This window comes from Triticum dicoccoides, chromosome 6A (assembly GCF_002162155.2).
Source record: "Triticum dicoccoides isolate Atlit2015 ecotype Zavitan chromosome 6A, WEW_v2.0, whole genome shotgun sequence".
In the NCBI taxonomy this organism is placed as follows: Eukaryota; Viridiplantae; Streptophyta; class Magnoliopsida; order Poales; family Poaceae; genus Triticum; species Triticum dicoccoides.
The window spans coordinates 219,835,762-219,852,237 of NC_041390.1; the positions used below are offsets into that span (position 1 = coordinate 219,835,762).

Consider the following 16,476-nt stretch of genomic DNA (forward strand, 5'->3'; position numbering starts at 1 on the left):
AGCGGAGCGTAGCGCTATGACAGCGTTGATTCGGGATCACTTGCTGCGAGCGCAGTCCAGGATGAAGATGCAGGAGGATAAGCATCGCTCAGACAGAGTGTTTCACCCCGGTGATTGGGTTTTCCTGAAACTTCAGCCTTACATGCAGCAATCGGTATCGCGGCGCTCCAATCATAAGCTTGGATTCAAGTTCTTTGGACCGTATCAGGTGCTTGCTAGAGTGGGCGCAGTGTCCTACCTCCTGGCGCTCCCACCATCAAGTAAGATTCATCCCGTCGTGCATGTGTCATTGCTTAAACCAGCTGATCCACCAGTTGCAGGTACCGACACTGGCGACAGTCTGCAGTATGCGGCGGTGGCGACTCAAGCATCCAGACCGGTGCAGGTACTCCAGTCAAGGCTCGTCCGATTTGGTGGGGGAACACGGCGCCAGTACAAAATTGCTTGGAGTGGTCTTCCATTAACCATGGCTACCTGGGAGTGGTCGAGTGCTCTGCCGGAGCTGGCATCAGCGTGAGGGCACACTGTTTTCAAGAGGAGGGGCATGCTACATTCCCTGTGTATGGGCTGAGTGTAAGTGGGCCGGGTATGCTGTAGGCCGACTGTAGGCGACTGTAGGCGTGTGTGCCGTGTGGTGGCTACAGTACAAGTAGTCGTGAGGCAGTCGTGTGTGAGGAGAAAAGAATGTATTGAGCAAACCTTATCTTCTTCCTCCTGTAATCGAACCTCCTTCTTGGGTTCTTCCTTCCTGTCCACGTCTCCTTCTCTGAATTCGACGATTCCACACCCCGGCCATGGCTAGGGAGTTCTACCCGAGGGTAGCATCTACCGCTACGGGCTGCGCACGGCTGAGCTGACGGAGGTGTGCGAGTTGGGAGCTCTGAGATACCAGCGTCGTAGAGCTGGCACCTTCGAGCCTCATGGCCAGGATATCTTCTTCTTCAACGTAATACCTTACGTGGAAAGTATGGTTAGACTTAGGTCCTGTTTGGATGTCCACCTGCTTCCTGAAATTTCGGAATCTGTGGAGCACCCACTTGCCCGCTCCGCGAATTTTAACTGGAGCTCCGCCCGCTCCGGGAGTGGCCTCGTGGAGCGGAGCGTCTCCGAACAGGCTCTTACTGCTTAGTCAGCCTAGCTTCATTAGAGGCATTTACTTTCAGCTTGCGATAAGCCTCATGTGTTTTTTCATGCGTATTCCTCATATGTAAAACGGTATTTGTACTGGTTGGGATAAAATCTGCAACAATATTCTAATAAAAGCTAAAAAAAAGTGGGTCCATCCGCATCCACCAGATCCACCTCATCCTGAGACAGTGAGATTGACACCGCACCCAAGTGCGCGCTGCTTAATTGTAAGTTAAGTTTCTTCAGTTCCTTATCTGAAATTTCTTTACTTTCCTGTCAACACTAAAAAATCAAGAGAATTGTTGTTGACTCCTTAAAATGCCTCTGATGGAGGCTCTTCAGCTTTCAGCGTCTTAGTACAGAGTTAAAACGACTAGCTTTTTCGAGTTAGAATAAAAGGAAACATATTTTCTCATTTTCTATCGAATCGGATTCTAAAACCATTGCTTAAAGCAGAAAACATGCATGATCCTCACAAGCATGCTTCAGTATGCCTTGGCTATATTTTGCCAATTCACCAAGGAGATCACTAATGCGCGTAAAACTTATCTCTGATTATCTGCAACTCTCTCAATGCATCTCCAATTTGAATGCGTTCAGTTGGCGTCTCCTTGGAGCATGAAATTCCAACCTGCAGAATCGAGACGATGCAACTAATTCTCATGTCTTCACTGCTCTGATACCCCCCTTCTGTCCCTTTGCCATTACTTTCTGCTTTTAATAGGTCTTGGTCGATGACAGTAGCCGCTTGGTCTGGCAGTGCCATTTGTACGTGCTTATGAAGGCTAAGCACTTCTCCGAATTCAGAACTTGTGGGTCTTTTACCGGTGAACATCTCGAGCAGCAGTATACCGTAGCTGTACACATCACCATGGATTGAAGCTTCATTGCCAAGTCCATATTCTGAAATTAACAAACGTGGCAAATTTGATACTAAGTGCTTCCTTGGATGGAGGGTAAAATGTGAAAAATCAAATGCAACAATACTACAATAGTTGAGAGTAGAACTATGCTCACCTGGAGCCACATAACCAATTGTTCCTCTTATTGCGGTTCGACTACTAGTTGGTGTCTCTGACTTGTCATTATGTTCGTCATGTAGGAACCTTGCAAGCCCAAAATCACCGACATGGGCAACCATGTTGTTGTCGAGGAGAATATTGCTTGGCTTGAGGTCACAGTGAACAATTGGAAACGGCTTCTGATGATGCAAATAGTCAAGCGCAGAAGCCACGTGCATGGCAATCTGGAGTCTCTGAATGAGATCTAGCATCTTGGGTTCGTTATCTTCCTCGAGATGCTTGTGTAGCCACTGGTCTAGATTTCCATTTGGCAGAAACTCAAACACAAGAGCCTTGAAGTCGCCACCTCGAGTGTCAATACTTGAGCACACTGTTATAACCTTCACAAGGTTCCGATGGTGGATACATCTCCAAGCCTCACATTCCGCATCGAAACTTCGGGATGCGCCAGCATGTTGCAGGTTGAGTACCTTCACTGCCACCATCACTTGTTGGCCAGAGATTTCCATTCTTCCCTTGTACACTGCACCAAAGCTGCCCACCCCAATGAGGTTTTCGGATGTGAAACCATCTGTTGCCTTGACCAATTCAGCATAAGAAACTCTTATGTATTTGTCATTGGGGAGAGTTATCTGTGGCTTTGCTCTTATAAGCTTGCTTCTTTTACATAACACGAACATTGCGGATAGTATGACCAACAGAATTCCGGCGCCTGCTGCGATAATCATGAGAAGCTTTGAAGATATTCTCCTTTTAGTGGGACTGGAGCACATTTTCAACTTGAGTTGAGGGATCCCACCACACAGAGCACTGTTTCCCATGACCGAGGTTGCAGCTGCATTGAGGAATATTCCGTCTTTCGGAACTTCACCTTCAAAATCATTGGAAGAGAGATTTAAACTAGCAAGGCCTTTCATGGTACCGAGGAACTCAGGAATGCTCCCAGATAAATTATTCCGAGAAAGATCAAGCACTACGAGGCCCCGTAACTGTCCTAGTGACAGCGGAATCGTCGCGTCGAGATGGTTCCCAGATAAATTGAGGTACTGTAAGCTTCAACACTCCCCAATATTGGTAGGAATCTTTCCTGAAATCATATTGTCAGAGAGATCAAGTTCACCTAGATTCCTGAGATTTCCCACTTCTGAAGGCAAAGTCCCAGTCAGTGAATTATGTGCAAGATACATGGAACTCGACAAGCTTGAGATGAGGAAGAGTTCCTTAGGTGTTGGGCCGGAAAGATTGTTGTAAGAAAGATCCAGCTCCTCTAAAGGACAGTTGCTGAGAGCAGAAGGGATGGCTCCACTGAGCGCATTAGTATTAAGCAGAAGGGTTGTAAGCTTTGTAAGATTTCCAAGAGCCACTGGGATAGATCCTGACAAGTTGTTATTTGACAGAGATAACCGATTCAACTTCTTAAGCTTGCCGAGAGATGCTGGGATGGTGCCCTGGAGAAGATTATTTTCCATGTCAAGTTCATCCAAGTTGATGAAGTTCCCTATTGCTTCAGTTATCGTCCCTGCTATGCTGTTGGATGCAATGCCAAGAAACTCCATCTGTGTCGACAAATTGCCGATTGATTTCGGTAGCACACCTTGGAGCTTGTTTTCACTAACATCCACTAATATCATATTGCTGCAGTTGGTCAGACTAGTAAGGAAGCCCCATTCAGCATCGTTGGTTGCTTCAAGCTGATTCCCCGCAAAGTTCACCACAGAGAGCATCTCCTGGCGAGCCCCCAGGCACCGAGGGATCGTTCCCGACAGGAAGTTGTTTACTGTCTGAACCATCTGTAGCATGGAAGCATTGCACAAGGACGGCGGGATCACGCCATGAAACTGGTTATCAGACACAAGAAAGGACTGGAGACTCGTCATCGTGTCGCCCATGTCGAGCGGAAAGCCCCCGGTGAGGTTGTTGTGCTGGACGTTGAACATCTCAAGAGAGGAGAGGTTGAACAATGAGAGTGGCAGAGGGCCTTGTAGCTCATTGTTGTCCAGGTAAAGCTCAGCGAGGGCATGGAGGTTCCCAATGGCGTCCGGTATCTTGCCGACAAGCTTGTTCTCCGCGAACGAAACGGCTTCAAGCAACCCAAGGTTCCCTATAGACTCCGGGATGCGCCCCACAAAGCCATTGCTCTGGAGGTTTAAGGATGCCAGCGACGAGAGGTTGCCTAGCCAAGAAGGTATGGTTCCGCCGAGGTGGTTGTCTTCCAAATGGAGCGTGCTGAGGGATGACAGGCCCTGTAATGAGGAGGGTATGCTCCCTGACAGCCGGTTCGAGAAGGCGGTGAGGGCGGTTAGCGCCGACAGGTTCCCCAGCGAGGCCGGGATGGAGCCTGACAGCTGGTTGGACGCGAGGCCGAGGCCGACGAGGCTGGCGAGGCTGCCGACCTGCCATGCGATCTCTCCTGTCAGGTTGTTGAACTCCAGGACCAGCAGCTTGAGGTTGACGAGGCCGCCGACGCCGGAAGGGATGCTTCCTGTGAGCCTGTTCTGGCCGAGGTTGAGCACCTCGAGGCTCCGAAGCGAGCCCAACAGCTCCGGCGGGATGTGCCCCTGAAGCTTGTTGGTGTGGAGCAGGACGGTCCTGAGCCGCCTGCACAGGGAGAGCGACGGCGGGAGGCGGCCCCCGATGGCGTTGCCGCTGAGGTTGAGGTGGCTGAGCTCGCGCAGGCGGCCGAGCTCCGGCGGCAGCGCGCCCTGGAGGCGGTTGCCGGGGAGGTGGAGCCGCCTCAGGTGCGTGAGGTTGGCCAGCGCCGGGGTGAGCGTGCCGAGAAGGCCGAGCCCGGGGAGGTCCAGCGCGACGACGCGGCCACGGCGGCGGCCCCTCATGCCGCAGGACACACCGCGCCACTGGCACGGCGGCGGCGCGGGCCCGTCGTGGGCGCTGCTGCTCGTCCATGACGCCAGGGCCCGTGTCGGGTCGCCCCTCACGAGCGACCTGAAGGAGAGCAGCGCGTTGTAATCCGCGGCGCTGGCGGCATCGGGCTCCGGTGCGCCGGGCAGCGCGTGAGTGGCGACGGAGCACGCGAGGAAGAAGACGGCGACGAGGAGGAGGGACAGTGCTGCCATTGCCATTGCCGTTGCCGCCCCGGCCGACGGTGCTGTGGCAAGCAAAGTGATTGTGGAGTGTGGACTGGACGCGGCGGAGAGCATACGTGCGAGACAGAGAGGTAGATAGAGAGAGAGAGAGATATTTGGCTCGGGTGAGTGTTGCGTATAAACAAACTGTAGCCACCGGTGGCGACGCGTCGTCGTCGTTTGGCAACGGCGGGTTGAATTTTTCTGGGACGGGGGCCACCGGCAGCGTGATGCGATCCGTGGCTTGTTTCGTCTCTCTGAGGACTCTGGGCCAATGAGCCATGAGTAGTCGAGGTCAGTGATATGAAAAGCTGGTGGCCGCTTTTTGACGATGTTTCCTTTCACACTGACCCTGCCCACAACCGCTATCCTATTGCCGTCTTCTCCTTAGCGCTCGCTCATCGTGACATGCTAATCTCCGGCGAGCGCTTCACTCGCCGGCTTAGATTAAGCATAAATCTAGGTCAACTAAGAATTAGGCAATCACAAAAAAAGGGGGGGCGAAGAGCTAACACACAACAGCAGCTATTTATGTAGCTAGGTTATTGCTATTTTGGTTCGTGCAAGCATGCAAAATGCAGATTCTTATTTTATTTTTCTATGTGCCAAACATATAAAAATGCACTAGCACATACTATTCCTTTGAAGATTAGGACAAGAGAAGGTGAGCTAGAGAAAAACATTGCCTTATTTTATTTTATTTTTCGAAACGGAGGCAAAAGATTTGCCTCATCGATTAATTAAGAAGAAGAGAGTTGTCCGGTTAATTAATGGAAAACCGGGCGAAAACCAATACAAACAAATCACATGCGGACTACTCCCAAAGTCTAAACCCCCAAGATCGCACTGTCGACCCTACAGACATTTCCAACAAGCAACAGACCCAAGCCCACACGCATCTACATCGCAAAGGAATCCCCAAAAAGAACACCTCGGATGTAGAGAAATGACCCCCCAAAAACCACGATGATAAGCTAAACCATGAGGACGGCCCATAAGACCAAGGAGCAGCCATTAAGCAGCCGCAGACGCCTTCCCTAAGGCATCACTCTTCTTGTTTTTGCTTTTGAGAGACTTCTCCACCTTTTTGATCTTGTCTTTGTTAAACTTTTCGGTCAGGATGCATGCAACCACTTTACCAGACCCAGGGCTAGCCGCCTCCAAGCTAGAGAGCAAGCTGCAAAGCTCTTTTGCAAAGAGAGCATCGGAACAAGGTGCCAACGTATTTGTCCCAACAACATCTCCACCTGGGGGCATCACGTGCCCAACGGTCACAGGCAAGCGCGTGACCGAGGCATCCAAACCTGCACACACCATAAAGTCTGTCTGGCTAGACTCCAAGGGCGGTGGTGAGGGTGTCATGGGCACCGTCAACGCCCCTAGCAAGCCCATCTCCTTCGGAATCGCCACCGAAAGAGGTGGAGTGGACTCCTCACATAGCACTGTCAACTCAGGCATAATCTGTAGAATTGGAGCCACATCCTCAACAATCACTTCACCCCCAACGTCAGTCGACACCATAGAGCAGGGTCTAGCACGAGGAGAGAACCCTCCATAGAGGTCGACTTCCTCTCCATCTGCAGAGCCAACCTGAAGCTCGGGAAGTAGAGACCCAATCGACACAACCTGAAGTTTACCAAGAGCAACCTCCGCCCTTGCCAAGACACTCTCAACACGCACAAGGCATTCGCGAAGCTCAACGCAAAGTAGCTCAGCCTGCTGCTCAAGGACAGGTTGTAATGGCACATCAGCTTGGATGACGGATGCAGGCGGTGGAGCAACACATGGTTGCGGCATAGCCTCGTCGACGAGTTGCTTCGCACGACAAAAGCGAGCAATGTGGCCGAAACGGAGGCAATTCCTGCAACGGATTGGATCCCTGCAAGAGTGTGCTCGATGACCCCGACACAAACACCGGAAACATCTATCTCTCAGCCATGTCGGAGGAGGCAGCCGTGCATTGAAGGTAGGGCGATGAAAAGCCGGAGGAGACGCCGAACGACGCCCCTTCGAGACGAGCTGCCAGCCCCCCAGCTCATCCCCGGGCGGAGCGGCCGCACAACACTCAACGGTAGGTGCGTCATCCCGACGAAAGCATCCACGCCAATTCCCCCAACCAGGGCGCACAGGCGGGACGAATCGGTCGCCTCCAGCAATGATCTGCGACGCAAGAGCAGTGGGCGCAACGTCCGAGGATGTTGTTGCCTTCCGCCCCCCAATGGTCGGGTCTGACCTGCGGGAAGCAAGGGCAGTCGCAGCCAGCGCAGCAGCGGTGGGTGGCGGTGCCGAAGAATCTGCAGTCGTAAGCTCGGGGGAGAGCGAGTGTGGCGGCGACGGACGCGGGATTTGTGGCGCAGATTGTTGGAGCAGGGCCGGTGCCGTCGCCGGGACGACGTTGCCAACGGCAATCGCGTGGACGCACGGAAGAGACTGTGGCGTGGACTCCAGTTCCAGAATGGATGCTTCACTTGATGGAATGCTGCTGGAGAAGCCGAATGGGGTCGAACCACCGGGGACGACGGCGGGCGGCGGCCGCAGCTTCACCACGAGCTTGGAGGTGGCTGGAGGGGCGGCGTCCGACGGGGCCGCAGGGGCCGTTGCCGGCGCGGGGGAGCCGCCTGGTCGCGGGCATCGGCTTGGCCAAGGAAGCATCCTCTGCCCATTGGTATCCGCGCCCAGCGCGGCCGGAGCAGCAGCCGGCGCCGATGACGACGGGGGTGCCGAGCATGGTGGAGCGCAGGAGGCCGAGAGGGAGGCGGACGGGGCTGGGGAGGCCGCGGCTGCCGCCGCCGACGGTGGCGCAGAAGCCGGCTTCGGGCGTGGAGGAGGAGCCATAGCGGAGGGAGCCACCGCGGGAGAAGAGCAGCCGCCGAGAGAGGACGTCGAGGGGATCCCGGATCTGGTCGCAGCTGCTGAAGGGGAGGTCGGAGAAGGGAGATCGGGGCAGCGCCGCCGCGCGCTCACCCGTCTTCCCCAACCGTATCAATTTGACGCTACTTTTGGTTGACTACTCCAGGGTACGGACGGAAAATGCAACAAGCCAAATATCAGGAACCTACCGGGAAAAGATTACCAAAGTAGAAAGCTGGGAGACAAAAGTTACACGTAGCCAAGAAAATTCTGCCTCGCGGCTCATTTAATCGACTATACATATTACAGCTTAATAATCCATGCTACATGTATACATGGGTCAGACACTCGAGACTACCACTCGTCACTTCGTCTTTTTACTGCCAAAAACACATGCAAGAAGCCGCACGGTCCGAATGCTTACAATCATGGCTTCTGGTAGATGGCTGGTGGGTCAGGCAACTTGGTAGAGCTTCCTGATTCGGTCTTGACATTTCCGGGCTCATCGACGGCCATGGCATTAGCGTCGACCTGCTGCAGGCGACGAGCACCATGGACAACAAGAAAAGGAATATTTGGTTAGATAAGCCTGGCCATGGGCAGTGAGTGTACACTAGAGATCTTATACCACAGTTCACAAATAGAAAGGGAGGCCGACTTACATGAGCTTGCTTGGAGGGGCCGATGTCTTCCGCCATAGGTTCTGATCCTCTATGTTCACCTGTTACTCTGCTACCATCCTGCACAAGGTAAAGAAGAGCACATTTAGCATAATGCATAGCACCAAGGAATCCGAACAAGTTGCATACAATCATGCAAGTTTAACAACATTACAAGGCACTCTTTGCCACCCTTCAGTTTTCACGCACATCGGAAGAGCAAACAATAGTCGGTGGAAATTTTGCAATGCATCGTAGTAAAAATATTCCATCAACACCATGTATTACATGGTGAGAAAGCAATTTTCACTCTATCTAGGATTTTTTATATCAAGGAACTGTGAACAAAATGGTGGATCATGAAAAAGAACAAATCACTCGTCTGTATGAAGACTAAAATGATGTGGTCAAGTACCTGGTCTTTTGTCTCAGCTCCAGCTGATTCTCTCTTAACTCTTGTACCTTGAATAGTGATTCTCCTATAACAAAAATTTCACGAGGCGCACACAGGATAGCCATCAGAACTAATGGAACAATGACACAGGAATAAATACCATCTCTCCATCTCTCACAACAAAATAAATAAATACCTCGCTGAGTCTTCCAAAGGTGTGTGATACTCCAATTCCATATCAGAATCAGGGTCATCATGCCTTTCATCCTGATCCTCTTCATCTTCATCCGGCTGCATAATATAAACACATGCAAAGTACCCAAATTGCAATCAGTTCTTGCCATACACTTTCAAGGCATGACCAGGAATATAGGTGATAGGGAATATAATCCAACTGTGTAGGTGAATATCCGATGCCACTCACATTAAGAAAGAGTGGTAACAATATTCATCTAGATGTAACAAGGGCACAAAAAAGGTCAAACCAACTAAATAGTTCACTTTATCTGCTTGGAAATGGATTACAATTTAGAAATTTGCACAGCCTCCAACGCGCATCTTTGGCTGTTAACTTTTTGTTTGTATGTTAGTAAAAATTATCAAGTACACTGATGAATCTATTATTCATGACAAAGCAAATCATACTGTTTTGGCCTTACACATCTAAATACTCCCTCCGTCCCATAATATAAGCGCGTTTTTGAATGCTCTTATATTATGGGACGGAGGGAGTAGTTGTTTATATATTAGTGGTTAGAGTTAGAAAAGTTCGACTGCGCGCTTTCTATTAAGTCATGCAGCAGCAGGGCTACAAGGATTATGTTGGGCGGGCCAGGCCAAAGAGAGCCCAAAACTTTTACCCTTATGCTGTTTTGGGCTTATGCTGGACAGGCCACGCCACTGTTTTGTTCGTGTATAGCTCCGCCACTGAAGTCACGTATTTACGAACAGAAGTACTATTACTGTCCACTGTCTAGACTTTCTTTGAAATTAGCACAAGGGGACGTGTTCAATTGGGCATATTCAAAACTTCACTGAATAAAACAGTCGGGCTGCCATACCACGAAGGCACGAATCATCATCACTATATAGAAGTTAGCTCAAAGTTCAAACATTATTTAATATAACCTAATAAGATCAAAGTATGCACAAACGGTTCAATGCTGAGGTAGTGGTGGCATAAAATATACCCCCTCTGTAATCAAATATAAGGCGTTTTAGAAACTTACCTCTTATATTTGTTTACAGAGGTAGTAGTAGAAATAAACGAGAAAACAGGCTGTAACAAAAACCATGCCTTTAACCAAATAATACAGACCAGGAAATGCAAACATATCAAATGAACTGCACATGGAAGTTGGAAAATTTTGAACAGATAAAACAGGAAAGAAAAAAAATCACAACAACGCGCTTCTAAAAAACAAAGACAACAGCAGACATGTACCATCCCGGAAGGCTACCTCAATTGACTAGCATAGCAAGCATATGGAATCAAGAAAATAAGAGATCATGGCATTATAGAAAACACCCCTTGTATCAAGTAATCTGCCTTGTTACAAAAAGCATGAGAGTATTAGCAGTTTAGCAACAAATAGGAAATTAAGTGCTAATTCATCAGTTGTAAAAAAACAAAAGGCATCCTGATCCCATTATCTTTCCAGTCTTCCAGATTTTATCAACTTGAAACTAATATGAAGATAGTACCACAGAATGCTAGCAACTGTTTCTTATTCTAATATTATACTATTTACAGATTTTATCCCTCCTTGCTGCTTAACAGAGAATAAAATGGTGCTCATGAAGGGAGGTTTTTTTTTAGCAATGAAGGGAGATTTTCAAAGACTACATCAGAAACTTCTCATCCTCTTATCATGTTTTGTTGGAGCAAAGAAAAAAGAGTACAGAAGTTGAATTCCTTCTTATAATGCAAGAACACTTGCTCACCTCAGGGAACTCAGTATCAGGAGGTCGCTCTTGAAACTGAACGCTAGGGGCATGTCGAAGTTTTGAAAGATTGTCAAGAAGTTTGGTTCTTATATTATCCAGTTCGTAGCGTGTATTTTTGTTCTCCATGTTACTTGGTGCTACATGAAGAGTGTAATCTGGACCGAAGTATTCATAGTACTCATTGACAGGCATCTTATCCTCGAGCTCTTGGCCAAGTGCAACTCCTGTCTGCACAAAGTTTAGAAGTGCCAGATGAAACAAACAGGATGGCATCAAAATGCAAAGCAATAAAAACACATGTAGTTCCAATAGGTACAATTACAAACATAAGCGTGGCAGAAGAGGCCAAGGAAAGAAGATAGTAAGCTTTTTTTTACCATACCTCATAACACCAACATCGTGCAACATTTCTTATGGTATAGCCACCACCGCCAAGAAGCAACAATGGAACATTGAAAGACCTCATGTACTTCACGCATTCTGCATGACCTCTGATCGAAAGATTGAAGCAGCCCAACCTATCCCCAGATAATGAATCGGCGCCACATTGAAGAACAACTGCACCAGGCTGGAAAACCTCCATAACTTTGGCCATTATAGGCTTAAACAGGGACTGGTAGCTTTCGTCATCAATCCCATCATCCAGAGGGACATTAAGGGAGTAATACTTTCCTTTTGAATGCCCAATATCACGGACATCCCCTGTGCCTGGGAAATAATCCCCAAACTTGTGAAAAGAGACTGTCATAACCCTGTCTGTCGTGTAGAATGCCTCCTCAACTCCATCACCATGGTGGATATCAATATCGACATATAGAACTCGCTGCAAATATAAGACAGACTATATTATAGCACAATAAAAAAAACTTGACCTAAAAGGACGAAACATCAGGCTGGTTTCCAAATTTCTAGTAGCAAGAGGAAAAGTCAGGAAACAAGGACACTGAGGAGGTGTTTGGTTGGCGTTTATTTGTCCGCTATCAGATTACAGCACGATCTAATACCAATAAACACGTCTGGTTCCCGCAGCACAAGGCCCATTCCGCCCACAACCCACCAGTAACGATTCACGTTACCACCTCGACATACCCTTCGTGGAACTCCTCTGTCTTCCTCCCCCAATCTCCTCAGCCTCAGATCCCTCCGCCCAAAACAGTGACGCCCTAGCCCTGCCCCCAGCCCCGCCAGCCATGGTTGCAGCCATCCATCCCGCCCAACATGCTCTGCCTCACGAGCTGCGGCGCCTGCAAGGAGCACCCCTTCACCGCATTCGGAGCACCTTCTTCGGATTGTAAAATTCCAAGTTCAAACACATTCATTTACAGGGCATGAAAATAATAATTCAGCAATGAATAGCACCGAACAGTGATTCATTGCTGGATTTTTTTTCATACCTCGTACTGAATTTGTGTCTGAACTTGGAATTTCACATGCTAATAGAACAATAGCCTCTTAACATAATGTATTGTTTTGAGAATTTGAGAACTTTCAAACATGGTTTCCTTGTAACTTGGTTTCCACTGATATTCTCTCTGCCTGGAGTATACAGGCATACTCTAATATGATATGGTGCCATGTGCCATGATTGTAGGATCAGGGTTTGGTGGTCCACCGAATCACTCTCACTATTTACATTCAAAATAACTATATACTCCCTCCGTTCCTAAATATAAGTCTTTTTAGAGATTTCAACAAGTGACTACATACAGAGCAAGATGAGTGAATCTATACTCTAAAATATGTCTATATACATCCGTATGTTGTATTCCATTTAAAATGTCTAAAAAGACTTATATTTAGGAACGGAGGGAGTACCATTTAACAGTATACAGACATATGACATGACATGGTCTCATTTGGGGCCTCTTGGGATAAAAGGTAGCAAAAACAGTTTATTGCATCAACATATATGAGGTATTCCGGTAGTTTACCCCTTTCCCCTTATCATCTGTTCAACCAATATCGTTAATTCCATAACTAATGTAGATGAAAGTTAACAAAAAACCACTAGTTAACTTGATGAAACAATTACAGACGAGAGGATGTAATCGAACCATTTAAAAATATTAAACCTAATGACATGAGCAAGGCGGGGCAAGGTCACCTGGTGGTGCTTGAGGAGCTCGAGGATGGCGAGTACGATGTCGTTGACGTAGCAGAACCCCGAGGCCTCGCACTTCTTAGCGTGGTGCAGGCCCCCGGACCAGTTGATGGCGATGTCAAGGCCGTGGTTGAGCTTGACGGCGCCGCCGACGGAGGCCCCCGCGTAGGTCTGGCAGAAGCTGTAGAGGCCGTCGAAGACGGGGCAGTCCTCGCCGACGTTGAAGCGCTTGAGGGCCCGGATCTGGTCCTGCTGCGTCTCGGGCGTGACGGAGCGGAGGAAGGAGATGTAGTCGTCGGCGTGGAAGCGGCAGAGGTCGCGGTCGCGGGCGGGGTTGGGGCGCAGCACCTGCATCTGGTCGAGGAGGCCGTACTGCGCCAGCAGCGAGTGGGTCATGCGGATGCGGTGCGGCTTCATCGGGTGGCCCTGCCCGTAGTAGTAGTTGCCCACCTCCGAGTCGTAGAAGTAGCACACGCGCCGCTTCTGCCCGTCGGGGCCGACCGACGGCAGCGAGTTGCCGCCGGCGCCGGCCGAGGAAGGGTCCATCGCGACGCCGCCGCCGCCGCGGGGCGGTGGGGTTTTGGGGGATGGATTGTTTTTGCGGGTTTGTGTGTGGGAGCCAGAAGGGTAGGTCACGCGCACAAAAAACAGAAATAGAGGAGAGAAAAATAGGGACGAGCGGGAGAGGGAGGTGAATCGCGGAACAGGCTAGAAAGCGATCGAAGCCTCCCCCATACGATGTTCGCGAGGGCCCAAACGATTCATGAATTATTGCGTCTTTTCTCAGAGCATCCCTTCAACGGATATCCAAAAACAGTTTTTACCGAGGCAAACTCGTGATAGTTAGGAGGACACTGATATATTCATTAAAGTTCAAATTATGATACTCGCATTTTTCTGCAATTATTATAGGATTTTCGGCGACGCGCATTTAGGGAAGGCGACATTCCCGTCAACTACAAGGTGCTTATGGTGACTTCGTCAATGTCAAGATAATATGCTGACTAAGTTTCTCTATGGCGCTTATAAGGTTAGCTTATGCATGTATGCGTTTATAGGGATGAGTTTATGCGCGCATATATGAGCGCTTGCGTCTATACCGTGTTAAAAAACAGTTTTACTGAGTAAGAGAGAAAGTTTTTGGCACCAAAATACTTTTTGTTATAACAGATGATGTGAACTGATGCCTTGAATTATTTTTTTGCCCTTTTTCTCTTTCAATTTCACAATTGCAGGCGTATTGAAATAGGACATGGCATACATAAGCAGGTTGAATAAAGGTATTTATGACGAGTTTTGCTTCTATACACCCTTCTAAAGTTTACATGAATCTTAAAATTAATTTTGAAAGGTATTCTCATACATCCACGATAAACTAATTTAAATTTATAATCTCCCAGTGCATTAAATAAGAGATCAGAACAGTCTAACATTTTTTATTGCATGGGTATCTTCTAATTCCCATCTTTAATCTGCATCAAAGTCTAGAAACTTTTCTAGGGGTGCGCCAAAGCAAAACTGATGTTGGGTAGGGCACCTAAGTTGTTCGATTTTTCACAATTTGAAGGGAATCAATAGAAACACTCAAAAACCAAAGAGGAACCACTCAAGACAAGTCTAATCACACATCTACTCTCATCACATACACATGTAAGCAGGGCCGGCCCTGACATTCGAGAGGCCTTGTGCGAACTGAGAAAATGGGCCCTTAACACTACTATCTAATAGACAAAAAAAAACTTCCAAGCCTATCTATCATGTACAACGAAAATTCATATAAAAGTAAAATTCATTAGCAAATATGGTCTTAATACACCACGGTCCATGGATATATCAGATGATTATAGGATTATTAGGATACACGCTCCAACAACCTAGAAGTCTTGTCTTAATTCTTAACTAAATATATATGTGACATTGTTCTCAAATTCTTGATCCAATTCGACAGAAGCTACAATTCCAACTCTACCAGTCCAACCACAAACATGCATCAGCAAATATCAGGAGCCACCTAACAAATACACAAAAAAGAAGTGAATGGCATACTCAAGAAAAACGACACCTTCGAGCATTTCTGGATGGAAAATCACTAATAATAGTGTCAAGATCAATGTTATCCGACATATCTTTCTCAATAAAGCACCATGGCCAAGCCATTCAATCTCTCCTGTGACATGGTTGATCTCAAATAGTTCTTTAGTGATTTAAGTTTTGAAAAAGAAACAGTTAGAAGGAGAGAGAACACCTAAATTCTTGTCTTCACGAATCCTGTTCTTGGTCTCTTGGAGCAAATAGAAGAAATCCAACGCTGCTCCACACTGCTCGCATCAACTCATCATAAGCAGAAAATAGACAAGGGAAAAAAATTGAGATGCAAAAAATTATGAGGAGTTGCCTGGACTCCACGTCTCCGCTCTCCATTGCCGGACAGGCGGACCACAGCCCCAACTATCGATGGTCGTCTGCCGGCTGCTACTCTCCGTGTTCCTGCCTGGGCACAGGGTGTGTCGTCGCTGGCCGGCTCGCCTCTATGGATCCGTTCGCCGGGGCCCTTGGGGTATTTGTAGGATGCAAAGAAATACACTGAAGTGTGATACTAATGGACAATTCATTGATTGGCTTGGGGAGTTGGGGTTCTGGCCTCATAGGAACTCGGGGCAATCAATTGGATTTGGGGAAGAGGATGAGAACGAGAGGGAGACGATGAGTTGGCGGCTGGCGGCGTGTTTCTGGGACTGGGAGCGAACGGGATTGTTGGCTTCGTTCGTGCGTTGCTGCTCGCTTCTTCATGGGCTGGGCTGTTTGTCTTGCGTACAATTTTTCTTTCTATGAATATACTGTGTATTGTATGCACGCATAGGGTATGGGCCCCTGCTCGTGCTGGGCCCTAGGCCATCGCACTCGCCGCCATGGCCCAGGGCCGGCCCTGCATGTAAGACCCGCGACATACATGAACAATCAAACAAAAATAAGGTAAAGTTCATCTCAAATCCTAGAGGAGATGAGGTCTCGAAGGTAGATAGTCTTCCCAAATCTCTATGGTCGATGGGGCCTTGCATCTATGGGGGGGTCTTCCCTTTAAGGGGCCTTGAATGCAATGGAGAATCTACTCCGAAGAGGTCTTGATCTTCAATGGAGGGATGGATGAGGAAAGCTCTCTAAATTTTAGTTTAACTGGATGAACTGTTGCACAATTGGCGTAGAGACTATTTAAAGAGACAAACTAATCAACTACGACTCGGAAGTAAAATGAACTATTTGAGACATATGGTTTGCTTCAAGCCAGAAGTTA

The 16,476-nt window shown here is 48.3% G+C and overlaps 1 protein-coding gene and 1 long non-coding RNA gene across 3 annotated transcripts; one reads left to right on the forward strand and one right to left on the reverse strand.

The window, feature by feature from the left end:
* The first annotated feature begins 694 nt into the window (after window positions 1–694).
* LOC119316651 lies at window positions 695–5,558 on the forward strand. The gene is made up of 2 exons (XR_005153132.1): window positions 695–1,355; window positions 2,231–5,558. It is a non-coding gene; the product is annotated as an uncharacterized LOC119316651 (long non-coding RNA).
* Window positions 5,559–8,332: 2,774 nt separating this feature from the next.
* LOC119316652 (probable histone deacetylase 19) lies at window positions 8,333–13,820 on the reverse strand. Of its 2 annotated transcripts, none has more exons than XM_037591008.1 (7): window positions 13,188–13,820; window positions 11,466–11,906; window positions 11,081–11,311; window positions 9,333–9,427; window positions 9,158–9,221; window positions 8,746–8,823; window positions 8,333–8,614 (listed from the first exon to the last, which is right to left on the reverse strand). In XM_037591008.1, the coding sequence occupies exons 1-7, from the start codon at window positions 13,728–13,730 to the stop codon at window positions 8,510–8,512; spliced, it is 1,557 nt and encodes a 518-aa protein (XP_037446905.1). In that variant the 5' UTR covers window positions 13,731–13,820; the 3' UTR covers window positions 8,333–8,509. The 2 variants fall into 2 exon arrangements, with proteins under 2 accessions (XP_037446905.1, XP_037446904.1); XM_037591007.1 differs by having other exon boundaries at window positions 8,333–8,617.
* Window positions 13,821–16,476: the final 2,656 nt, after the last annotated feature.

Coding starts and splice junctions, on each gene's coding strand:
- LOC119316652 (XM_037591007.1), bottom strand. CDS start 13,730: ATGGACCCTTCCTCGGCCGGCGCCGGCGGCAACTCGCTGCCGTCGGTC. Junction 11,907..13,187: donor AGCTCCTCAAGCACCACCAG/GTGACCTTGCCC, acceptor TTATATTTGCAG/CGAGTTCTATATGTCGATAT. Junction 8,824..9,157: donor GAGCTGAGACAAAAGACCAG/GTACTTGACCAC, acceptor TACCTTGTGCAG/GATGGTAGCAGAGTAACAGG.